The sequence below is a fragment of the Euwallacea similis genome, chromosome 12, assembly GCF_039881205.1.
Source record: "Euwallacea similis isolate ESF13 chromosome 12, ESF131.1, whole genome shotgun sequence".
NCBI lineage: Eukaryota > Metazoa > Arthropoda > Insecta > Coleoptera > Curculionidae > Euwallacea > Euwallacea similis.
In genome coordinates, this window is record NC_089620.1 from 724696 (window position 1) to 750185 (window position 25490).

General features: G+C 36.7%; 3 protein-coding genes across 6 annotated transcripts; 1 reads left to right on the forward strand and 2 right to left on the reverse strand.

Annotated features, from left to right (window-relative positions):
- The first annotated feature begins 576 nt into the window (after positions 1-576).
- Positions 577-3404, forward strand: Eaf (ELL-associated factor). Of its 3 annotated transcripts, none has more exons than XM_066395748.1 (8): positions 577-725; positions 810-929; positions 1192-1284; positions 2000-2170; positions 2336-2612; positions 2746-2949; positions 3011-3183; positions 3243-3404. In XM_066395748.1, the coding sequence occupies exons 2-7, from the start codon at positions 833-835 to the stop codon at positions 3171-3173; spliced, it is 1005 nt and encodes a 334-aa protein (XP_066251845.1). In that variant the 5' UTR covers positions 577-725; positions 810-832; the 3' UTR covers positions 3174-3183; positions 3243-3404. The 3 variants fall into 3 exon arrangements, with proteins under 3 accessions (XP_066251845.1, XP_066251843.1, XP_066251844.1); XM_066395746.1 differs by having other exon boundaries at positions 794-929; positions 3243-3403; XM_066395747.1 differs by having other exon boundaries at positions 586-677; positions 794-929.
- Positions 3405-3684: 280 nt separating this feature from the next.
- On the reverse strand, positions 3685-8294 carry LOC136412663 (zinc finger protein 2-like). Its single transcript, XM_066395801.1, has 6 exons — positions 7695-8294; positions 5210-5441; positions 4888-5152; positions 4632-4835; positions 4317-4578; positions 3685-4231 (listed from the first exon to the last, which is right to left on the reverse strand). The coding sequence occupies exons 1-6, from the start codon at positions 7824-7826 to the stop codon at positions 3917-3919; spliced, it is 1410 nt and encodes a 469-aa protein (XP_066251898.1). The 5' UTR covers positions 7827-8294; the 3' UTR covers positions 3685-3916.
- Positions 8295-10723: 2429 nt separating this feature from the next.
- Positions 10724-23925, reverse strand: Prp8 (pre-mRNA processing factor 8). 2 transcript variants are annotated; one of them, XM_066395670.1, is made up of 30 exons: positions 23760-23925; positions 23101-23312; positions 22719-22887; positions 22500-22664; positions 22236-22440; positions 21949-22172; positions 21770-21895; positions 21210-21463; positions 20771-21151; positions 20482-20708; positions 19698-20231; positions 19351-19641; positions 19092-19284; positions 18718-18942; positions 18466-18667; positions 18265-18411; positions 17264-17641; positions 17012-17209; positions 16312-16605; positions 16054-16245; positions 15727-16003; positions 15513-15673; positions 14909-15100; positions 14487-14853; positions 14135-14422; positions 13879-14072; positions 13502-13771; positions 11736-11847; positions 11079-11562; positions 10724-11025 (listed from the first exon to the last, which is right to left on the reverse strand). In XM_066395670.1, exons 2-30 carry the CDS (start codon positions 23288-23290, stop codon positions 10871-10873), a joined length of 7095 nt encoding a protein of 2364 aa, XP_066251767.1. In that variant the 5' UTR covers positions 23291-23312; positions 23760-23925; the 3' UTR covers positions 10724-10870. The 2 variants fall into 2 exon arrangements, with proteins under 2 accessions (XP_066251767.1, XP_066251766.1); XM_066395669.1 differs by having other exon boundaries at positions 23101-23309; positions 23756-23925.
- Positions 23926-25490: the final 1565 nt, after the last annotated feature.

The window sequence follows — 25490 nt, forward strand, 5'->3', positions numbered from 1 at the left end:
AGATCAGGTGTTGTATTTATCAGGTTAGTTCTTGGACATCTAATCTTGGACAAAGTCTGTCTGTCTAAAAGTTTAGCTCCTAAGAAGAGATGTTCGAAATGTGACAAAAGGGAAAGTTTAAATTTCTGTTAGATAAATAAAATATGAGTGAGAATAATATTGAAAATACCCAGAAGTTATCTCTAACTTTTAAGAGCTAATAAATTTATGACGGCTTACTTGTGGGGCGTGGAACACCTACCGTGTCCATTAATTTTTTGTCTGCATTACCTAAACCATTTTTAAAGATCTCTATTTTTTCCTTTAAGATTTTTCTCGTTGTTTTTACATCATGGACCTAAACGTAAAATATTTTCATTGAAAAATTAATATAAAAATATCTGGAATATAACGAGTTCAGCAAGTATATAGGCAGAATGACAGAACCGACCAACGACGGATGACACATACCTGTCAGTGTCAGTTTTTCTTTTTCTTTTTTCTAGTGGGAATGAGTAGCACCCACTGCATACTACATAGTGATCCAAATAACATAGAAACACGACGATAAAGGTGACTACCATTTTCACACCAACTTCACACTAGTGGCTAACCAAAATCAATCGAAATCGCCTCATCGTAGGTCGTTTGTCTTGTCTTGTGCGTTAAGTGTTTAGTGTTAAAATGGTGCCAGAAATGTAAGAGTTTTGGAAAATAAAATTACAATTTGCGATCAGATAATCCGGGTATGGACGTTTCCACATATCTTTGTTATTGAGGTTCTGAGCATTAAATGAGACAAATATTATTTCAGCCCTGACACTTTCCAGGAAATGAATTAATCTGTTAAAATATGGCAGAACGACTAGGCCTGGGAACCGAAGAGAGGGTGTTGAAAATAGGACAAAGTTTTACCAATCCAAAATCTAAGGCCTTTCATACAGTTAGATGTAAGTATAGAATTTTTAATTGCTTTGTTTCAAAGTTTCTCAAGTAAATGGGGTCTATAATATGAGCCCAATAAAAACTATATATATTGTCTTGAAGGAAATACCTTTTTTTTATCTTAAAACACACTCTAAATGAGCATTAAATTGCGCCCATTTACCTTAATTTAATGTATCCTGAATTGCATATGGCTTAAAGCAGATTAAAGTACATATAACAATAGAACAAATAATATAGTAATTTGGAACATTTTGGTTTGTTTAGATGATTTTAAACCAGCATCAGTAGACCTTAACAAAAAGGCAACAGTTGATGTGGGAGACAATCACCAAGTCACTGTTACTGTTCCACATTTAGGTAAGTACTCCTGCTATTTACAATTCTTGTAATTCTTACATAGTTTTCTAGCTTTATGGACCCTTCAGTGCCCATGCAATAAAGGGTTAATTTGATATTTACTATTATGCATTCATTGGATTATTGTTGGATAAAACATAATTTGTAAGAACATGTGAGAGTATTTTTGGATAACACATTTTCTTATAAATCATAGTTTTGGATCTATGTATTACTATGATTTACCTACTTTAGCATGTTGATTAATATGCTGCTTACTAGCTCAGGTTCAACTGGATTATTCATTATGTCATTTGATTTTGGATTCATATTTGACCCTTTGAGATAGCAGTTGCTTTATTATAATTAGGTACTATGTATGTGAGAATGGTTTCCAATGATGTTACAGTTGACCGTAGCCCTGTGACATCTGAATATCATGCATTTTTCAAACTCTGTTAATTGCTGACCCTTCATAAAGCCATAGATTAAACATGTATTAAGAGCCCACCCTGTGTGATATGGAAAGTTTTTTTATGCTTATTAATTTTAGGGGGAAAATATATTCTGTGCACTTCATTATTTGATATTGTCGATACATGGCGAAAGAATGCACAATACAATTGGCTGACTATAAAAAGTTCATAATAGCCTTATCCTGTCAAATGTGTTATGCATAAATTTCTGATTATTATAGCTGAAAGAATATCACAAGGATATTATTGTTTATCTACAGATGGGGCTGGAACTACTCGGACTGTTTTTAAGGGATCACAGAGACCATACACAAAGGAATGTGTTCTTATTATTGATCGAGTTACTGGGGAAATTACTTTAGAAAAATTGGCATGTAACATACAGGTTAAGAAAACTAGGAGTGAAATTAACAAGACTGTTCTATCGCAAGGTTAGTAGCTTTCAGAACTTTCCAAAATGATATATTTTATTTATATATATTTCTCTGTCTCCTGTCTCTAATCATGTGTGTTATTGACTTGAAAACAGCTAGAAAAACAATAGTAAATAGCCACTCTAAATTGCTGCTAACATAGTAATTTAATTTCTAAAATAGTACCAGATAGAGCGCAATCGGCAAATAATGATCGCAGTGGAGCAGGAGTGAGCAACTCTACACGATCGGGTACTTCTCCCGTTCCAAACGTTGTGGGACATCGAGTATCTAGTAAAACCCGCGTGGCGACTAGTAGTCGCCGTCCTGATAGGCCAATTACCCAGTTGATGCCCAAACATTCTCCTTTGAGGGCTAGTCCAAGCCACCCGTCACCTAATGCCGGCATGGTTAATCAGAGGAGTCCAGGACGGTCCCGAGAATCATTTGGATCAAATGAGTAATTAATTCTTTACTATTGCCTATTATATTATTTTGAGGAGTTTGATCAACTAAATAGAAAACTACCGTGGTATAATACTACTATTACTCATAAAATAAGATAGTAATAGATTATTGTTGACATTTTATAGGTCACACAATTCCAGCACCCTTGCTAGTCTCCCAATGATCGGAATAGACGATTTTGCAGACCTAGCTCCCCCGCCATCGCAAGCTTCTCAGAACAGTCGGCTGTCCGCGCTTGCTCCAAACGTTTCTGTTAATAATGGCAAAAGTCTGTCTCCTTTATCCGATCATAGTGTTAATGAAAATCAAGTGGGAACCATTAGCGATAGGTAAGACATTTGACGTTCCTAATAAGATTTTAGTGCTGTGATCACAAAACAACGATTTTAGCTCTAGCTCAAGTAGCGACAGTGATTCAGATAGTGATTCTCCCGATAACGGCAAAATAAAGAACAACCACAATAATACGACCTCTGGCAAAGTGAACGGTCACGATTTGACGACTTTGGACGAGGATTTGTGCCTATCAGAATCGGGATCTGATTCAGAATAGTGATATTTGGGTAAGTTGCATTAAATTTGGTATTTAATTAGGATAAAATGCAGTTTTCTTTTAATACAGATAATTCTCATGTCCACTGGAAATTAAATACTGCCTGGTACGTAAATCAAGTGTTGTATTTATGGAAAATCGTCCTGATGGTGTATCGCTACGTACCGATGGTTAATATTAATATATTATGCGTTATTTAGTAATGTTTTCAAGAAATAAACCTGAAATTTGAAAAAAAAATTTGGTTTCCTTCCACATTGGTGAAGTATAATTAAACTCAGTGACATCCTTGTGTTCTTTTGGACTCAAGTATTTCTTATTGGAGTCATTTTAAAAATGACTGAGCAGTCAACTGCCGTTGGCTTAATAGTTATTGAGAAAAGCTTCACGTTGCATCAAGGTCATACCAGAGCATAAAAAGGACCTTAAACTGTACCAGAATCAGCCCAGATATATTTAAAGAGAAATTAGGAAAAAAAATTATTCATCTAAATGTCAAAATACCCATATGCGATTACATATTTTTCTATTGTTTAATAGAAAACACCAAAATTCCAATGAAAAAATCAAGTAAGTATTTAACGTTTAGAGAAAACATTTGTTTAATTCATTTCTTTTAAAAGAAAAATCAACTCGGTAAACAAATAATGTGATAAACTGGTTAAATAAATAGCTATTATGTAACTGGTCTCATATTGCGGAATATTGTTCTGCTAGTTTTACAGAATTACACTGGCTCCACTTTAAAACGCCACATTGACATCGCCGGTACTTAAAATATCGTGCGTAATTCCAACCAAAATATCAGCATTTTCCTGTTTGACATCAAGCATATTATGAGTCTTGCGTAAGTGCTGTTTCACGTATGACTTGTCGTTAAACTTTTTGCCACAAACCTCGCATTCGAAAGGTTTTTCCCCCGAATGAGTGTACAAATGTCGGGTTAATTTGTTCTTCGCGTAATACGATTTTGGGCAAATGTGGCAAATATACTTCTTTTCTTTGGCGGGAATTTTAATCTGGCCTACGCCTATTGCGTGAATTTTCGCCATATGTACCTTTAAGAGAAACATTTCAAGAGTTATCTGATTGAATAGTCCAATGTATGAATGTTTGCAATGAAGATATTATACGAAAACTTACCTTTAAGACTCGAGGATCTTTGTACTCTCTATCACAATGGGAACATTTATATTCTCTAACGTTCGAGTGCGTCCTCATATGTCTTTGTAACACACATTTATCGGTAAATCTTCTTTGACAAAGATGGCATTCAAATTTCTTATCTCCAGTATGTCTTCTCATATGGCTGTCATAATTTGATTTAATTGGAAACGGCTTGTTACAAATCTCACAGCAATATTTCCAGTTATTTGAATCTGTATGTACTACAAGTTTATGGGACCTAAAATCTTGCGTGGTTAGCTGAAATCCGCTTTCGACATTATATTTTTTTACCGAATATCCTTATGAGTGTTAAAACATTTTCCGCATTCGTCACATTTATACTCCCTCTTGTTTAAATGCTGCTTTTCGTGAATATTTAAATCGGTTTTAGTAATGAAGCCTTTGCCACAGTATGTACATATATTGGATCGTATTGCTTCGTGATATTTAACGTGTTGTACTAAATTCGAAGAATTACAAAATCTACTAGGACACCTACAAATATATTATGTAAGGATTGAATTTTTGTAGAAAAGTGTACTCTAACCTATCACAAGCAAATGGCCTTACATCCAGTTTTTTCATACCATGTTCTGAGACACAATGGCTTACTAATTTTATACTGGAATTATATACACTATCACATTTTTCACATGTGAACTCTGATATCTTTTTTCGCTTTCTTCTTTTGGGCTCATACTCTTGACCCTCCAATTTTTCGTCATTTTCACTGGCATAAGATTCTGAGTCTTTATCCTCTCCATATTCAGAATTTGTGTCATCATCCTCTCCATCCTCGATCTTGACACATTCTTTAATTTTTTAACAATCATGATTACCTATGTAATAAACTTAAGCACAAGAATTACCATCTTGATCTTCATCCTCTGACTTATTATCAGTTTCGCCTAGAATATCTCCTGAAATATTATCAATTTCGTCATCTTCTCTCTTTTCAACTTCACGTTTAATTTTATCAAGGACGTCATTATGATTTCGCTGTCTGGTGAAATCAGATTGAAGGCAGGTCTCTCTAAACGTGTAAGATATATCAAGAAGCTTTGAACACTGTTCACAAATTTTGTATGTTGCGGACCATTCCTAAAAGTAAAAAATATTTAATCAATAAATATACCCCTGAGAACTAAAGATGAGTTACCATACAGATATTACTAGTTCAAGTGGAAATAGGGGGATTGTGCAAGTAGGAGAAAGATCGCACAAGGTTTATTATGCTTCCGACAAAGACCAACGAAGTGGACCGAGTTAGTTTGGCTGGTCTCTATTTTGAGGTTTAGATTAATATCGATTTCGCTGTCTTCGTGGCGATGGAAATTTTTAAAAATATCAGAGCAAAAAGCAGCAGTGTAAATAAATGGAAAAAAACCGATTAATCCATCACTAGAACTTATATTAGTAAAAATTTTGAAATGGTGAGATGTCTGGTAACACTGAACTGACTCCGCCCACGTAACCGTTAGCACCGCAATCCACTTTGTTGGTCTTGGTCAGAGGCGTATTAAATTTTATGCGGTCCTTCTCCCACTTGCAATTCTGTTTCCACTTGAACCAGTGATGCCTATGTATAGAAACTAAACGCTCTACTGCGCATATATTACACAACTCGAAGTCTTAGCTTAATAAATGATAATTCAATAGGATTACAAAGAAAACCTCAAAAATTTGAATTTCTTCAAGATAAAGTATGCCAATACCACCCTCCCTTAACATCTATACATGATCCAATGGAGGATGAGAAGACCATTTTCATTCAGGAAAAACCTACAGCACTTCTGCTGCCTTCTTATTACTGGAGCAGGGAACCATGCACCAAGCTGAGAACCTGAACTAAATATGTGAATATACTTCTTAAGAATTAGAAGTGGTTATGTAACAGAAATGGTCAGGTACAAGGAAGTTTTAAATTTAAGTCACATCAATACGATTTCGGAATCGGTAAAAGGCACAAGGTTGGTTTATTTGGGGAAAAAGTGTCTAATTTGACACTAATGAATAGTCATGGCAAGTATAAACAGAGGCACAAAAGAGTTCTGTAGGGTACGCTCCGCCTGTGATTTATTGCTTTTTTTTATGAATGTATGTATGTATGTTCAGTAATACGGTATGGTTGGTTTATGTTAATCTTTACATATTTGTGGCTGTTTTAGGATGATTTTTTTACTTAGTTCATAATATATCTATTTTCGGTACCTATAGAGATCAGGCTCGGACCTTACTATGCTATCCAGGTTCAATTACTCCTCCCTCTGTTTTTGTTAATTGTTTAGTTCATGGTTGGGCATCGAAGATTAGGCCAATTGATACAATTTTAAAATTAATTTTGTTACGTTAATTAGAGAAAAGTATTTTCAGACATCTAATGCTAGAAATTGGACCCATGGGCTTTCCACTTTTAACTTTACTGATATGGCACATATCACAGTATGTGTTGTCATACAAGTTTGATCAAGATATACCTTTTTTGGTAAGAGTGGCATGCAGTAACATTGAAATTTTGAAAGTCCAAATTCCTGATTCCAAATAAGAGAAATATTGCGAAAATTATATTTTTGTAATGTACCCCTTTTCTACACGTGTGTGCAGTGCTCTTTCTTGGATTAGTTTTACTGATAGCAAATAGATTTTGGTACTATTTGCTATCAAAATGGCCAGTTTGTTCAAGGACATTTATATTTTAACATTGCAATATTTTCACTGAAGCAGCACAGCTGCTGAACTACTGTAAAAAATGCTTCTTGCTGATTGATAGATAAACCAATCAGTAGAATAGCCAATAGCCATCCTTTATTTAATGGTACGCCTATGGATGTTTGTCAAGGCTTTGAGTACCTAATTTCTTTGTAACAGAAATAGTTCTCTTGCATCCTAACACTTGGTTAAATTGTCGGGTTGATGTTGTCAACCTAGTTTTTTCATTTGTAAACTTGATTAGGGTGGGATTATTTAATAATACAATAAATTGCCTTGTGAGTAGTTTCTGAGTTTTAGTCGAGTTCTAACAAAATCTACAACACCAAACTGATGTCATAAGTAGAAACATTACATTTTGTAGAAACATTATTTAAGTTTGAAGTTGCCAAAAAATGCAAAAATTGAATATGGCGGCCACTGACTTTAAGAAAAACTAAAGTTGCACTGTGTAACTCGGAACCTTGGTGCAGTAAAAAAATGCTGACAGCATTGTTGACAACTATTCACAAAAGGTCCTTAATTGTTTTTTTCTTTGAGCTTGTTTTATGTTTTTTCTTATATATTTTCTTAGCTTTACTTTTTTCTAGTTTAAGCTTTCCTTCAAAAGGGTTTAAACAAGATTATAAAAACAAATATACTTACTATTTCAGGGATACAGATCTTTAACTTGGTGCAAAGGGTAACTTCATTCACATCTTTCACAGCCAGTTTATTCAGTTTTAATGTGTTTCCAAGGCAAACACAACACAGTTTCTCGGAGTTCCTTTTGGGCATTGTACTAGCAGGAAATCATTGTATTACAAGATTTTGATTTCACTGAATGTAACTAGTTAAGGGACGACCCCTTGATCCTTGTATCATGACGTTCGTATTCTAATCAGTCCTAATAACATAAGCAACAACACCAGTTGCCTTCTTTCAATGGTTGTGAAGTCATGACCAAAAGATTGTTATTCCGAGTCTTTGGCTCTTAACTATTACAATCCTGACTTTTTTGGTAAGAATAGTAGCAAAAATAGGGATGTTATTGTAATCATGAAAACTTCCCTTCTTACCCCTTTTGAAACAAAAAATTAGACATTTTTTTTATTTAAAGGGGCAAAGGCATTACGGATTTCTGTCCTTGTTTACCATATATCCATCACAACTAGAACTTTTAAAACAGCGAAAAAACATTATACTTAAGTAATAACGCGTTTTAATCCAAAATCACAAATAGAGAAAAAGCGGCTCTTTTTTGAAGATTTTACAATTTTCATGAAAACAAAACAAATACATAACAAACTTTAAATTTCTTCTTCTTCTTCGTCTTCTGCATTGTTGGCCTCTCGTCGCGAACTCACCCGTGTGAAGTTCGATTGTAATGATGCGAAGGCTCTCCCTTCGAGGATTTAATAATTGACAGATATCATTAATGGAAGATCCATCCTGCATGATGAAGGGGTAAAATCAAAAAAGCTTTTTTGGTTTCAAAAACATCATCGTTCTAAACGGGCAATCTGCTAAGAAAAAGAGCCGATGGAAAATAAAACATAAAAGGACAAAAAACAGGGTCGGAAAAATCCCCAAATCGGCGGGGAACTTCAAACCAAAGGCCTAGGAAGCACATTCGGTTCAAACTCAAGATTCTCAAAAAAGAAAACTTTGGATGTAAAGGAGTTAATCTTCTAAAAAATCGCCCCAGATCAAAAAGATAATAGAGCAAAAAGCGATAGTCCCGCTTGAGTCTGTTACTTCAGGCCAAAAACAAAGCGACCCATAAGAAGAGATCAAGGATCTAAAGGCGTCGGGCCAATATTTCCTTATACAACACAGGTTTTTTTAGTGGGTAAATATCCCACGCAGGTTGGAAGCACGGGCTTCCAGTACATCTTACCGAGAAGATTTATTTTCCTCGGAGTCGCGTCCCCCAAAAAAAAAAATTAATGGAAGAGTGGCTAAACGTAAACGTAGGGAAAGTGCAAGTCCACAAAAGGAATGAGGGTTTAAGTAGAAGTTGATAGAGGATTTACATCGTCTACAGTAACACTCACAGTGTTACTCTATAAAAACCTGTGTTTCTACTTATTGGCCTCATCAGGAATGTACAAACTAGTGCACCTATGCATTATGCTGCATGCTAGTAGATTCGAAATCATACACGTATGCGGGTGCAGCCAGGAAAGGATGGAAAGGAAAAAAGAAAGAACCACAAGCAGGCATTGCCCAGAATTTGATTGTGCCCCAAAATCATTTACAAAAAAATCCTGTTCGAAGATGACTTGGTGACTGGTAAATTAGTCGATTTATACATATTGAAGGACAAAAAACCTACGTGCCACATCACTCTGGAATTAAAAATACTGCAGTTGCTAATGACTTGGTAATGCCAGAGGACAAAATTTCATAAACCAAAAAGTGGTCTTCAGACATGTTCTACCTTAGAAGCCCTATCGAGGAAGAAAATCTAGACCAAATAGGAAAATAATATGATACTAAATCTGTATATAAACATACTACAGATAAATAGTAAGAAAACTACAACTGGTTCCCTCAATTATTGTTTTAAAACCAGCCTCCTATCATGCACGAGGCCTGAACCTCGCTCTGCACACTGCAAATACCCACAAATTCCCTTTCTTTCAAGGTAGTCATTTACTGCTATGGTACAATGAGAATGGGCATTGTTATACATGAAGACAAATCTGTCACCAACTGTACCTCACTATAGTCTAACACACACGGATTTAGAATGTACCTATTTTCAGTTATTATCCTTTGTACATGAACCAAATTGATGTGCCCGTCGGACATTATATTAACTCAAAACATCGCACTTCCGCAAAAGGAGGCATGAGGAGAGCGTGGACAAGTTGAGCGACTCTTGCTGGCTTTGTCCAAACTGGAATTCGGTGGCTATCATTTACCAGGAAAATTCTGGTCTTATCAAAAAAAGAACAAAACTCCAAAATCCATCGAGTAAGAATATATGTTGTTCAGCTCACTGCAATTGAAGTCTGTGTTAATATTGTAGCAGACGAAGTCTTATTGGTTGACCACATCGCAAACCAAATTAAATGATTTATTTTAGCATTGAACAAGAAATGGCAACTACAAGTGCATGTATAACTTTCCTTCAGAGGTCTGGTGTTGCTATAGCAAGGTTTTATCGAATTGTCAAGTATATAGAAATTTTGCTTTTAGTGAGTAACATACCTACGACCACCTCCGGGTCTTTCATGCACAGAGTTAGTTTCTAAATAGCAATTCTATATGCGGGAGGCATCACTTTGAGAAATGCTTATTACCTACAAACTTCTATGAATGACCTTCTGCTAGCCACTATTGCACGATCAATTGATGGTATCATTTAGCAATTCATGGTTTTGCTTTGAACCTTAAAATGATACTAGCCTGTATCACCAAAATAAACCTGTAATTCTTTATTTAAGAAAAAATATGTAACAAATCGTTTACCGATCAACATACATACAAATCTTGGATCAATTATTTTTTCTTTTTATTCTACAAAAAAAATTAAACAAAGGAAGCTTCTGTCAAGATTTTATTTTTTATGAAAGTTTTGAAAAAATAGCAATATCTGCATCTACAGAGCAATACTTAACAGCATTTCGGCAATTAAGTTTATGATAAATGCATGATGCTGAAGGGTAAAAGAAAACTGTCAAAAATAGTGCTTCAGAGACTTTATCGTGAAATCCCTAACGTACCACCAATTATAATAATTTAATGCTAGTACTTCAACTGCAAATAAACGATCAAATTCCTAATATATATACAGTCACAAATTCCTGTAAAACCGTCGGTTTAATAGGAAGTTAAGCGAAAGAGTTCTCTCCATCAGCACCAGCGCCGTCGACGTCCTCCAATGTCGAGAAATTCAAAAAATGTGCGGGACGATGCACCTCATGGTAAAATTCCTTCGGGTTGGCCAACTGCAACTCATATTTCATTCCCGGGTCGTGTCGCACACCTAGAATTCCCAGATCAATACTAACTCCTACGAACAAAGGGAACAAAACTTACCCATAAAGTTATAGTTCCACGGGCCTTGGGCTGGCACCATGAAGAATCCTGTGAACCGATCTGACAGCAACATCTGCACTTTCTCATAATGGCTAGGCAAGTACCCTTTAGGGTTGTTTCCTTTGTCGGTGTTTTGTCTGCCCCATTCGAATCCAGATGGTGTTAGTTTGTAGGCTGTTAATGAACAAGACCCGGGTGTAAAAGAGCAAGTGATAATAATAGTTTTCTCGCCATCCCACGCGGGATTGTCTGTCATTAGTTTAGCGTGAGTGGTAATGTCCTGTGGGGACAATTGAGGCAGCTCATTGGGTTGTGTGTGGATCCATCCCAAAGGTTGCATATCTTTGAGGAATGGATGGTTGGGTGGTGTGTTGGGCAGGTGCACGGTTTGGTGGGTGCCCCACTGGGGTGCGAGCACTAGACAACGTAGCTCTTTGACTTGTGGATTGTCTGGAGGACTGACGCCGTAGAGAAACGCACAGATCTGTAAATAGGATAACGTTTTTATTATTTGTATTTATTGTTCTATGAGCTGCCGCATTGAGAATTTGTCGTGCGCTATTAACCCAACAAAAAAATTGAATTCCAAGTATGCCAAATTAAGAGTTAACTTGGGGAAAAACGCACACACACGTGTTAAAGAGAATTTGTTCTCACCTGTGCACGCAAGTCCGATATGGTCACGAATTTCTTTAGTACGTTCTTCGGAAGAATGTAGGTGTAACCTGTTTCCTTGATATCGTCCGAACTGACATAAATGTGGTTAGTCCTGAAACCAACAATATTTTCTGGTTGAATAAAACCAAATTATTCCCAATTTATTTTTACGAATTACTTTATTATATATATATACAGGGTGTTAGTGAAATAACTTTCGTAAATTTAACCAGTGATTAAGAACATAATTTTGAACAAAAAAGTTCCTTACAACAGGGGTCGTAAATACAACCATTTCCCTGGAAAATCAAAAAAACATTTTCTGAAAATTGGCAACGTCGCCTAGTATTTATTTCATTTTCACACCTACCTAAGTAGCCGCATGAAGTGGGTTTGCTTTTTACACGTTTTTTTTGGGTCTGATAGATTTTACAGTACATAATTAATAAAATGTCCTAAATTCATGGAATTTAAAAATTGTATGATTCTTATTTTATTATTTTGAAAAGCCATTTACCTTGAAATTATTGTTATCATCTTTAATTAACTTAACATGACACATTACACATTTTACACCACTCACATCACATTCAAAAACACAAATTTATTATTGTTTTTGGTACATTACATGTTCTAAATGTTCACCATTTGAGTCCATGCATGCTCTACTCCGGGTCTCCTTGTTGAACTCCTGAACAAGATTTAAAATTTGTTTTTCGGCTTCAGAACCAACTTTTCTCTGTCGACCTCGTGTTCTTGATATAAAGAAACAATACTCCCTGTATCCAGAAGATTTTGGGAAACTCGCATAATGTTTGTCGAGCTGGAAGTTTTCTTTCTGGATAACGATTACCGTAGTAAATGCGCCGAACTTTTTCAGAATTTTGTAATTCCTCTACATAGATCAAAAGCATGTCACGATACTCGCGTACAGAATACATTGTCACGTAGGTACTATTAATAAGTAGGGATAAAATCACTTAAAGCTCGCCCAAATTAACTTTGCGGATAATTTGTTGCGTGTACCGACAGAAGATGCATTTAGCGAGACCGAAATCACACTAAAATATTAAAAGTATGGAAGGACATACAGTCCATGACAAATTTGAAAAATAAGGGAGGTTTTTGTCTCTTCTTGATGGTCACTAATGGGTTCCACATGTCCATGGCGCCAGGCATGTTTGCCCAGGATCATATGTCACATAAAATGGGATAAAGTGCAGATGGTTACATAACTCATGTACTATTGAGGTACTAAGTCAATCTGTTTACTGCGCATTCCAATGCCTTATCACTCCACCCGCAACGTGGGTGAGCGACCCTCATAAGGGCCATAAAAAACAACCCTGACGAAAATAAACTTCTCTTCCTCGGTAACGTTCAGTGCGGCGTTGCCACTTACGTTTTTTTTACCGCTTAAGTTATTAATTAAGTTTTCAATTGCTTTTAGCAATGTTATTGTTGAATTATTTTAAGTTTTTTTGTTACGCGTCAAACAACCAAAATGTGTCAAGTACATTTTTCCACATTTTATTCAAATTTTAAACCTTATTATAGCTTTTCGGTTACCAACTTTGACATTTTTTTTTGAAAAAACTATTAGGTTTTCGACCCCTGTTGTAAGGAACTTTTTTGTTCAAAATGATGTTCTTAATCACTGGTTAAATTTACGAAAGTTATTTCACTAACACCCTGTATATATATATATATATATAGGGTGAGTGACAAAAATAGCATAATACGAAAAAATTATAATTCTAACTTACCTGAGATGCAAATTGGTAGCAGATATCGCTCTGACCCTCCATTCAGTCTTGGAACTGAACGTTTGCGTCTCGTAATTGCTGGTAGTGCTGGTAATAATTTCATCTCCATGTTTATTAACCGTTCTAGTAGTGGTGGCAGTCAGCTGAGATTGTTCTTTGGTTTGTTTCTCGATTTCGGCAATTTGTTGTCTTTGCGCAGACGGAGCACTAATCTCCATTCCGAGAATTATATCTCGGATTTCTGATTGAGTCAAAGAAGCAACATTCACACTGGAAAACAGACCCGTTTTAAAGATGTAACCATTCAATTCTAAAGTAAAACAAACTACCAAACGAACAAAGCATCTGAAAACTGAGGAAAGTTTAAAAGAACTTACTTGTTTTTCTTTCCGTAGTCGGCTAAGATAAGGTCTTTTAATTGAACTTCCACTTTGATCCATTCATCGTCTGACAATGCGGGCCAAATATGGTGCGGTTCTGTAATGGTAGTTTTGTCCGGTTTCAAGATCACTTTGGTTCTTTCGGTATTCACGTGCAACGCTCTGAGAATCAGAATCAATCTCGAAAATGCCTGAATAGAGGATTAAACCCTGGAAGTGTCGTCAAACTAAAATAAACAGTCTCTCTACTCACGGTATAGGAAGAAATGGTTTTCAACCAATCGTCGTAAAGATTGAAGAGCACCATCTGTGGTTCCGTCGCCTTTAGAATCAAATCTCCGAACTTCTCCACTTTAAGACACGCTTGGAAGGGTAGTTGCAACTCCGATCCTTTTATCACGATATTGGGGAAGTCTAGCAAGTGTACTTCTAGAGGATCCAACATGCCCTTCCTAGTAACAATAATTTGCTTTGGCTGTTCCTCCACCGGCAGAGACCGAATTAACGCCGCAACTTCTTCTGCTGTTTTCCATTTGGCCAACTGATGATAATTAATTTTTTCTTTTTTTAATTGACCCAGAATTAACTCAAGACAAACTTCTAACCTGTCCCAAACGCTTCTGTCCCGCCCACACAGAGGTATGAATAATTTTCAAAAACAGCTGTCCAGTTCGGGGATTGAAAATGAAAATGGCACCGTTAATGGGCTTGGTGGTCAGATTGCCCTCGAAGGTTTTGTGAATGGTCACTCTATACACGTTGGTGTCGTCCACGAACCAGATGATCTGATTGGAGAATAATTCTCCGTAGTTTTGACTGGATAGGTACGGCTCGGTAGGTTCACTGGAGTATAATTGCAATGCCTTTCGTATGCGCTCCCTCAGTACGTAGAGGGCAGGGTTGGCCTTCATTATCTTAGCCATGGCCTGCTGAATTAAGGGTTTGCAACCAGGGAACCAATTTCCGTAAGCGCTGAAATTTTATCAATAATTAAAAGTACAAATAAATGTCTTAACAAACAACAAACCTGTGAAGATTGTACGCTAAATCTATAGCGATGAGTACGCCCGTGGGCGAGGGATAAATGGACATATTATCAGTAGTGTAATCCAAGAATTTGGCTCGGGCATATCGCTCCACGTCGTGTGAATCGTAGTCACCCCATCTTAGCTGGACGTCGATCCAGTATTTTTGAGTCGTGGTGTTGTCCATAGTATCTCTGGGAACATATAACATTTTATAAAGGGTGTTAATGTTTTTTAACAGTTTTAACTATTACCATTTCCGAAACAATGAAAGTTACAAAATCTGTTAAGTAATGAGAAAAAAATTGTCATTCTTGGGGATTTTTAATATCCGTAAACGGCGAATAAAATTAATCAAAACTTTCAAATAAAATATCAAAACAACTATCAGTCTAATAAAAAAAAGTTTAATAAATTATACCAATTTAATATTTTTCATAAACAATCCAGGAACACTTTTTACGGCATGTAAAAAAATCCCAAAGTATTATTACTTTTTTCATTTAATCGATTTTGCAACTACCATCGTGCCGAAGATAGCATTAGTGAACGTATTAAAAAAATACATTTTGTACTCAAGAACTTAAAACAATAACAGAACCTTACTTTGTATCCGCTAATAAAGACGGTCTGGAAACGTTCCACTTATAAGCCGAGAACAATAAAATGTCCGCACAGGACGAATTCATTTTGTACGATTTTCTTGGATGAATAGTCTCCTTTTGAACAGTCTCGATTTCTAGGGCGTCGAGTTCTTGATCAAATACCTATTGAAACCATCAATAAATAAATAAAAAATTACCCTAATGAACCGACTAACTTGGCATAAATCCATCACGACAGACTCGTGAACCTTTTGCCACAAATGGGCTCTGAATATCTGAATCAGCGAAATCTTTAACGTGGGAATTTTTCCGTGCATGAATATGCCCGTCAAGTCCAATTGCACTTGGAAACCCACGTACACATTGGCGCGATTGATGGTTGGAGACCACCACAAGGTGAAACGACGGTTGGGGATTTGGTTCAAACCGGACCGTTGTGCGTTTGTCAGCTTTTTGTATTTCATCGACTCCTCAAAGCCTGAAGCTTTCTCCCTGAAATTGTTGTATGAGAGGTGTGTTATTCATGGATTCGAATTACTAACCAAAAAAGACCTTCCCACGTAGGAAAATAAGTACCCTTGAAGAGGGTGTGCTCTAAAATGCCTTCCACACCTCCGAGTGCTTGGATCATGTCGGTTCTGTAATTGTTCAAGTTCCAGAGTTTACCATCATGACGTTGATGCGTCCACCAGAAGGGGTTTTGTTTCAACACTTGATACTGCTTGAATTCGGTCCTGAAATCATGTAAATAATGTAAAATAGGGCGTATTGAGATTTAGTTAAATCAGCATACAACTCACCGTATTCTCCATCCCTTATCATATGCCAATGTATGTCGATCCTTCTGGAACAGTGTGTTAATCCTGGGTATACCTCTGTCCCAGGAATCTTCCAAATCTTCTAACGTTAACCGTCGGTTTTGAGCATTGGCTTCCTGCCTTTTTAACGCGTACTCGGCCCATACTCTCTGCGAATCAATGAATTCACTTTCCCATGGTTGTATGTATCGATATAAGTTTGGAATTAATTGGTCCTCATCGTGGCTCATACCCGATCGGAAATGGGTGATTCCTACATCTGTTTGTCTCGACCACCTAATTAGACAAATATCATTTATTTAGATTAGACTAGACATTTATTTGCACGAAATTGTTATGATGTTGCTATAGTAGTATAGGTTTGTTCTACCAAAAATTCTAAATCACAGTATTTCAACGAATTAGTATGTTAGTAACCAACAGATATAAAAGCGAGCAATAGTGCAATTTCAACGGTTAATTCCGCACATGTTAGTTTTTCGGCGGCGGATATAATATTTAATTTCTATAGCATATACTACTTGCGGTCTAAATCGCTTGTTCAGTATATACTATGGGTATAAGCATATCTATGTTTTATAGATGTGCAGTGAACATACTTTCTCATATTCTAACATGAAATCGTTAGTATATTTTTACTACATGAATGTTTACCAAGACTAGTCAAGACACCTATTCTTACCTTAAGTCAGATTGAGGAATTAACACATGACCCATTGATAACATTCCCAAACCTCCCAGTTCTTTCGGTGTATAAAACACCACGGGAGGAAATCGACTGGGCATTTTCGAGTTCAAGCCGATCTTAATACGTGTTTGAATCTTATTTTCACATTTCACCAACAAATCTAACAGCTCCTGAGTGTTGACGACAGCTTCCCTGAATAAGTCGAAAACCGTAAAAAAAAACAAGTTCACAAACCATAATACCGACCTGAAATAGGTCATAAGCCCAATAAGCGCGGTGTTCCATTTGTTTACAATTTTCGTAAAGGTGGTTGAACCAGAGGCCATCAGAATCTGCCTGACTCTATTATGGAAGCGGCTCATAGATTCGTCATCTACTCTTAAAAAGCATTGGGCGGTACGTTCTTTGCTGCCTTCATGCTGTAAATTCCAGACTCCATCTCTGTGCGTGAATTCTTCGTGTTGCGTACGGCATTTCGGCAATATGCGGCATTCGAAACCACACATATTGAATAATAAATTCGGGTTGTCTTTGGAATAAACACTGACGAAACTGTTTTCCCATTGGATCGTGGTCACTGAACGAGGGAGGCGGTTTTTAATGTCCCAAAACACTGCTCGACCTCTTTTGAAGAACGAAAAAGGAAAAAAATGACTAAACTGTTCACAAAAATAGTAACAATAGCACACTTTTTACTAATTTTTGAGAGCTCGTATTTCGAAAACATTTTAGCGACTAATTTTTATGAACAAAAAGGTTCTGAAAGTCCGTTCCTTCTAGAATCATTAATAAACATTTACCTTGGGAAACATCACACATTTATTTGATGATTGTGAAAAATCGTCTAAACCTGACAATGCTATTAGTGTAAAATCGGTTTAAAAGAAAATTTGGGATACCCAGTGTACACCACCGCTAATCAAATTAGTTCAAGTTAGATTATTCCAAGGAGTTACAAAGGTTGTTCTATCGATAACACATATTGCATCTTTTGCGAAAATCCCTTCTATTATATCTGTAGACTAAAATATGCGTCGAATATTTTTGCACTCCAAGGTATTAAGATAAAATTTTGTTTTTAAAGTGGGTATTCATCAATGATTCTAAAAGACATGAAGTTTTAAAACCTGTTTTGTTAATGAAAATTGATCACGGAATTTCCGAAATATATGCCGTCAAATATGACTGAAAAATGTGGTATTTTGATTATTTTTGTGGGCAGTACATATAAAGGGAAATATACATACAAATTCACATCGTGTTTCATAAGGCGCATTCTAGCGTCTCTCGGCCAGCATTTCTTATTATTATAACCCACAATGTTCTCGTTGTTTGGGTCAGGATGCTCAGTTAAGTATCGCTGAATCAAATCTTTGGCTTCTTCAGCTGAAAATCTATAGAAACGGAAAATTAATTATCATTATCAGATGACTAGTTTTATTATTTACCTGAAACACATATGTATTCTATCGACGTATCGGCAATACAACCGGATCGGATGACACATCTCAGTTTGGACGTCCTGGAACGTCAGGAAATCGTTGGGCATTTGCGGGGGGCCAGCCATTTCACTGGCCCTTTGCAAACCCAGTATTAGCAAATCTAACACTAGGCCGTAGTACTGAGTAATGAAAGAAGCGAATTGCAGTCCTGCAACGAACCAAATGTCTTAACAAGAAAACTCCTTGCCGGAAATCTACCTCGAATAATGCCATAACTGTTAGTGTGATTCATGTCCTTATAATTGATAACCACATTGTTCTTCGCCGTCATGTAATCGGCGATATTATGATCCACGATCAATCGAAGCAGCCTATTTAGTAGCGTTAAATCGATTTTTTCGTAGAGCTTTTCGAATTTGGACTCGAGTAGAACATTGCATTCACCCTCGTTGACGTCCCATACATCTTGGAGATTATTGATGCCTAAATAGATTTGTGAAAGAATTAATTATAGTGACTCTTCATGAGAGCATTCTGTGTATCATATCTCATTTGAATCGAAGTCGGCCTCAATGCCAAGATATTGGTATCGGCCTATCACTATTGAACAGTAACCTTCTTACATATCGTACCTTGACACCATTTATAGACAAGAAGTGGTGGAGGCTCAGTATCTGCCGCCTTAATCCACGGTGGAAACAATCGTCGTTTGTCAGCTTCATACCACAAATACTGGTCCAAGTATGCGTCCGTGATCTTCTCCAGAGGCTCCACGTCATATACCGGTATTAAATGGCTATAGAGATCCATAAACTCTATGCCAACCTGAGATTGTCAAATAAAAACCAATATAAAAATTACTCTATTTTCTCCTAATGAGGAAATACTTGCCTCTTTGAATGCCCTCTGCGTCAACAAATGACGTTTAATCCTAGAAAGTGCCTCGTGTGGGTTATCGTATGCCTGCTCAATTAAACCCAACTCCTCCCTCTGGCTCTGGTTCAATCGAGACTTGACGCTGTAGGCTTCTTTGAGCCTTTCGAGGGCGAGAATCAGCAGTTTCGTGTCGTGTTTGTACGATAGCGGAGGGAAGGGAATCGGAGCAAATCTTCTGGACTCTAACCAGTGCACTGTAGTGGTATAAATTGCTACGGCTTCTTCAGGTGAGATGTAGGGACCGTCCTAAAACGTTCACATTCACAACTGTGTCAATTCTCCGATTCAGAGACCAACGAAACCTTCAAATAATTATGTTGCCTCTCTTGTTCCGCTTTCAAATACAATCTGGTCAGCCTGCCCAAATTTTTCTTGCAAACAGTTTTGTCCACAGTGGCGCCCCTCCTTATCCTCTCTCTATTGTAATGCGCAGTATTTGTCCACCAGTCAGCTTTCATTTTAACGTAACGCAAAATCATGTTCTCAATGGGAATCGGCAGACCAGGGACCTTCCAAGGAATGTTGGCTTTCCAGCATCGCCATGCCTCTGATAAATGTTGGAGAATGGTTCGGGCTTTGTTATGTTTAATTCCCTCGGGCATCATGTCGACAATGTCGTGCATTACAGAGGCGCGCAGCTCTAAGTCAAAGTGAGACTCGACGCGTTGCTTAGTGACGGTTTTTGCAACTCCTTTAGAGTGACGACCCTCGAACTGTCGAGACAATAAGTTGCCCAACCAACGCTCAAGCAAGGGGGTTATGCCGCGCATGAAGAAGAGCCAGACACGCCAACCCGGTGCCCAGAAACCACAACCAGGGCCTTTTCCAACAGGCCCCTAAAGGTGAACAAAAATTTGAAATTAACATGCACTTTTTCCTATTCAATATCTTTATACAATTTGTATAATGGCACGTGTCCGTTACGTCATTATTTGGGCCGCCGTACTAAAATGAATGAATTTCTTTTCAATTCGGAGTTTAATTTGGATTCATGGGTGACGTTAAATTATTGTTTAGCTTAATACGCGAGTGATATAAGAGAAATGGGACGTAACTGTCAAGTGCGATTATACAGACAATACTTACGGTGTTAAATCGGTAATAAATGAGATGTTTCAAATCCTTGCACATCCTGATCTGTCTCATCAGTTTGTACTTATACCGATACATTCCAGTCAGTTGACCGACATGGGCAAAAATATATTGAAGTCCGTCGGCCAACTGAAAAGCGTCCACGTTATTCAAACGATATTGTACATGTGAATCAATGACCAGTTTCGTCAGACGCAAAATTTCTCTGCACAAATGGAAGGCTGCAACAACAAATGTTTGAACAACAAATAAATCCATAGGCAAACTTTCTTAAACTGCTCACCGTTTCCAAATCTAGATTTTTTCCTCTCTTTTGTTGTCAAAGTTTTAACTGGCTTCAAGTTGAAGTTGTAATCCAAATGCAAATAGTTCAGATTCTTTCGGTGAATGAGCAGGTTTAGCATATTGTAGCCCTGCCGGCAAACCTGTAAACCGACTTCAACCCAATCCAAAGTGGTCGTCTGGAAGAATTTGGTGGACTTGAACGACCTGAAGAGATAGCGTTTCTTTTGAGGTTTGGGTGGGCGGTGCTTTAGAGCGTTAAGCACATAGTATTTAAGAAGCTTCTGGTAACTAACTCGGACTTTAACAGGTTGTCCTGGAGGTGAGTGCTCCATGTACCAACTCTTGACTAAGGGAACGTCGATGGCTCTCCTTGTTCGGCCTTAAATTTGCACAGTAATAATAAGAATGACAAAATAAATATATATGTTGCACTCTACCTGATCTCATATTGAACGGTCTTGGTGCCCACAATAAGGCGATACCATTCGCTGTGTTGTCAGTGTAAAGAGAAGTCTCTTGAAGGAAGGCTTGTACGTATTCCGGTAGTACAAATTCCTCCTCGTCATCAGGAAGGGGCTCCAGACTTTTAACCGCATGCCGATGCGAAATGGGATTGATGAGGGGATCGAAATAGAATGCGGGCAAATCGGGGTCTTCAGTTTTAATGTAAACAACATTGGGGGTGTGATACCTGACATATGAAGTAGTGCTTTGTAGATTTGATTTTTGGTTAGAAGGATCCAGGGAGTAGAACTTTTTACACATTTTTTTTGTCTAATATGCACAATGACACTAGATGACTTAATAATTATATGAACAAAAAAACATTGTATGTGGCTTATCAGCTCTCTCAAGACCACACTTCAAAATGAGAGACATACCAACCACAAATGCATTATTATACCACTGTGCTATTATATTTTACCACACAAATAACAGCAAAATTCAAACTAACAGTGGAAAAGACAAACCACTACTAACACTACAAAACACTTACCAAGACAAGTGAACAAAGTGTGGCATGTTGTTATACAAGTAGGGAAAGGCAATCCTGTACTCTGTACGGATTGGCTGTCTTATGATAATTTTGTTAATGTCATTGAATTCATTCCAATCCTCATCTCTATAACAGAATTGTACCTTCCAATCTGAATGACTCAATGCTACAGACCTTACGCTGCATTCATGTCCTTAATAAGGGGCTCAAACTTGGGTCCTCCAGGAATCGCCATATTCAGGGCCTTGGCTGTGAAGAAGCTTTTAGTGTCAAACAAGTAAAAGTAATTGTAATCCACTAAATCAGTCAAAAGTTGATTGGCTAAACGGTACAGAGTAGCCATTATTGGAAGGGTTAAATTCCATTTTCGGTAAGTAGAACCGTTGACGTACTTCGTCCCCACCTAAACATGAAGAAAACTTTATTGTATTACTTGCATAAAACCATCAAGGTAGGTTTCAATTACCAAGGTCTTATGATTGTAAAACCATTTTGCAATAGCGGAATCCTCTTCCTGATCTAATTCAATTTGAATGGCTTCTAGCGGCTCAACGTCGATGATGTTGTCCGCGTAATCCAGAGGCGGTTCCTCGTCGTCAAACGGAGGAAATCTCATTCTTTTAAAATGTCTACGGTCCCTTTTTTCTCTTCTCATCATAATCCACATAGTGCTTAAAGATTAATAAATCAAAAATCCACTATATAATTTTGAAAATCATAGTTAATATACCCCCACTGTCCAATGTACACAGGTTCGATAACCCAAGGAATCTCGTTTACAAAGGTTATGGCTCCAGTAATGTGATACAGAACTGACACATCCCTTATCTGCTCCCAAGGCATAGGCATATTTTCCAAGAGCTTCATCACAGCATGGGGCATGTATTTAAGAGCTCTAAAATATATAGATGGTCAAGATGTCATAATCAATTTTATTTTATTACAATACCCCAAATAAACACGTTTATCATGGCGGTATTTCCTACTGCTCATATCCCCGTGATCCCTTATAATCTTTCTGATATGTTCTGGAGGCATGTCCTCTTTTTGAGCCTCAATAAAGCCCAATTTTTTCTTGTCCGCAAATCTTTTCGACTGAAGCTGGTGCCATTTTTGGGCTAAATACATAAACATTATATACCTTTAGCATCAAAGACATGTATGTTTTAGTTAAAAAAAATTTCTATTTATTAGAAAAAATATCAATCCTTTCATTAATGTAGTAGATGATAATAAAGACAGATCTCCATCTTGGCAAAATTCTTAAAGTCCAAATATCCATTATATGCTCAAATTGTGTTAATGTGTCAATAACAAATCTAGATACCTACCTTTTTCTTGTAATTTATCTTCAGTCATGACATCAGACTTAGGGTGAGGTGGAGGCATTTGCTGTTGCATAGCATGAGCATGAGCCTGAGCTGCAGCAGCCTGAGCCTGGGCATGTGCTGCTGCCAACTGTTGCTGAGCCATCATCTGGGCCCACGGGTTGGGGCCCAGTAAATATGGGGGTACTGACATTATGCCGATAGTTTATTACCTTCTGAAATCAAGATTTGATAACAATAATTAATTATTGGTATTGCTTGACAGATGAAAACATGTCTGTAGGCTTACCTATAGTATTTAAAAAAAACTTAACTGCAAATAAAATGAATTTTGGAGGGCAACATGCTGAAGTCAAATTGAACTAATTATCATGTAACGTACATCAAAGCATAGAAACTTGCCATTAAATGTCCTCAGAAACATTAACTAGAGGCTTTTTTACAAAATTGCTCGGGTCTTTTACCTAGACAATTGTTAGTAACCTCAGGTTACCAATTTACACACATTTTAAATCTGATGTAAACGAACGTCTGAGAATTTACTTGTGTGAACTAATCCGAGTAACTTTCCAGAAAAGCCTTAAGGAAAAACTGGAATTGAAAATGTGAATGCTTGGTTGAATTCTAAATTTTAAGGTTAAGATAATTGATGTGAAACTTACGCGTAGTGAAAATCGTACTCAAACTCTAAATTACATTTTCCGGCTTTTGGGGCACGTAAATCTTTATTAAAATCACAGTTTAGAATATTAAAAACGTAATTATAGCGACTTAACTGGGTTGATAAACACACGCCACAACAAACAGGAAAAATGGCGACCAAACGGCAGACAACAAAACAGAGAAAACTGTCAAATAATAGAGATGTGGAGAATACAATACAGAATTAGAGTATTATTACTATATCATCGATATTCTATGATAATATTCTGCTTAATTGTAGGGTTGGTTGATTAATAAAATATTTAGAGTGCTGCTGTTCTTCGTTCCAATTTCGACAGATAAATTAGTTTATGGAAAAAGGATTAAATTCTCGCCGTCATTCGTAATAAATTGAGGTAAGAATAATTCATGTATAGAACGTTCTGGATGTCACTCCTTAACAAATTCTAGTGATATTAAATTTCTTGAAAAATATTTTTCCAAAAATTCTTTTTTCGAAAAATGTGAATCATTTAATAGTTGACAGGGGAAAGTAGACAATGTAGACATAAAAATTTGTTAGATTATATATGATACGGGTTGTTTAATAATACAATGTGTGTATTAAAAAAATTCTGATCAAGTAGGCCATGGAATTTTTTTGATAGCGAATCCGTATGTCTTTGATACATTCAGCGTAATCTCAAACATAAATGAACCAACCTAACCTCATTTAAAAATATCATTCTGTTAACTTGTATTATTAGTTGGTTTTTATTAAAAATAGTCTTTTCCAAGACTCCACGGGCTTATATGTTGCTTAGTTAAAGTTTTCTGGATGCAAAAAATGGTGTTTACACTCAAACAAAAAACCTTCATGATTGAATCTTATTTTAAGAATGGCGAATTCATAAACGGAGAATGGGCCTATAAATATCAACCTTGTTTTCAAGAGTTTCATCAAAAATTTCTTCACATTACAGTACAGGAATCGCAGTTTCGTAGTATTTTGAATTACGTTTTCAAGTTATTTCGTGAAACTGGCAGTGTTCAAAGAAAACCAGGAAGTGGTAGATCAACTAAACGAACCCCAGAAAGTAAGACTCAACCATAAAGGCTATTTGTTCGAGTGTAAACGGCATTTCTTGCACTCAGTAAGCTTTAACTAACCAACGCACAAGTCCGTGAAGTCTTAGAAAAGACTATTTTTAATAAAAATCTAATAATACAGATAAACAGAATGGTATTTTTAAATGAGGTTAGGTTGGTTCATTTATGTTCGAGATTATGCAGGACGTATCAAAGACATACGGATTCTCTGTCAAACAATTCCATGGCTTAATCAGAAATTTTTTAATACACACATTTTTTTAAAGAAATTGTTAATAACAAATTTATATACCTCTTATTTGTAAATAATTTGGTAAAGTATGCAAAATGAATTCGTCTAGAAAAGCCATTTTCTGGAGCTCAACCATGGTGATCTCGGCAACTATAAAAGATATGAGGTCGGTTAAATTATGGCAAAGTTATGCAATTTAACGTCCAAGACCTTGTCATTTCAAAGTTTGGAAAATTCCGATAACTTAGAAAAAATAGAAATATTGGAGAATATTTTTATTTGCCTTTGTGGCGCACAGATGGCGCTTCAAGAAAAAGTACGGATATCTTTTCACAGAAAAACCCGTCTTGGTAGTGTATAGATGGCGCCACGTCAAAACATTCTTCATGAAATGACCACAGTATTATTA

Excerpts from the sequence above, each read along its gene's own strand:
- Eaf (XM_066395748.1), top strand. The coding sequence starts at position 833 with ATGGCAGAACGACTAGGCCTGGGAACCGAAGAGAGGGTGTTGAAAATA. Across the intron at positions 1,285-1,999 it reads TGTTACTGTTCCACATTTAG|ATGGGGCTGGAACTACTCGG; the intron begins GTAAGTACTCCT and ends GTTTATCTACAG. Across the intron at positions 2,950-3,010 it reads GTGGGAACCATTAGCGATAG|CTCTAGCTCAAGTAGCGACA; the intron begins GTAAGACATTTG and ends CAACGATTTTAG.
- LOC136412663 (XM_066395801.1), bottom strand. The coding sequence starts at position 7,826 with ATGCCCAAAAGGAACTCCGAGAAACTGTGTTGTGTTTGCCTTGGAAAC. Across the intron at positions 5,153-5,209 it reads AGAGGATGAAGATCAAGATG|AATGTGTCAAGATCGAGGAT; the intron begins GTAATTCTTGTG and ends AAAAAATTAAAG. Across the intron at positions 4,836-4,887 it reads AGGCCATTTGCTTGTGATAG|GTGTCCTAGTAGATTTTGTA; the intron begins GTTAGAGTACAC and ends ATATATTTGTAG.
- Prp8 (XM_066395670.1), bottom strand. The coding sequence starts at position 23,290 with ATGTCAGTACCCCCATATTTACTGGGCCCCAACCCGTGGGCCCAGATG. Across the intron at positions 21,464-21,769 it reads CACTTTGTTCACTTGTCTTG|GTATCACACCCCCAATGTTG; the intron begins GTAAGTGTTTTG and ends TTCATATGTCAG. Across the intron at positions 21,152-21,209 it reads ACCGTTCAATATGAGATCAG|GCCGAACAAGGAGAGCCATC; the intron begins GTAGAGTGCAAC and ends TGCAAATTTAAG.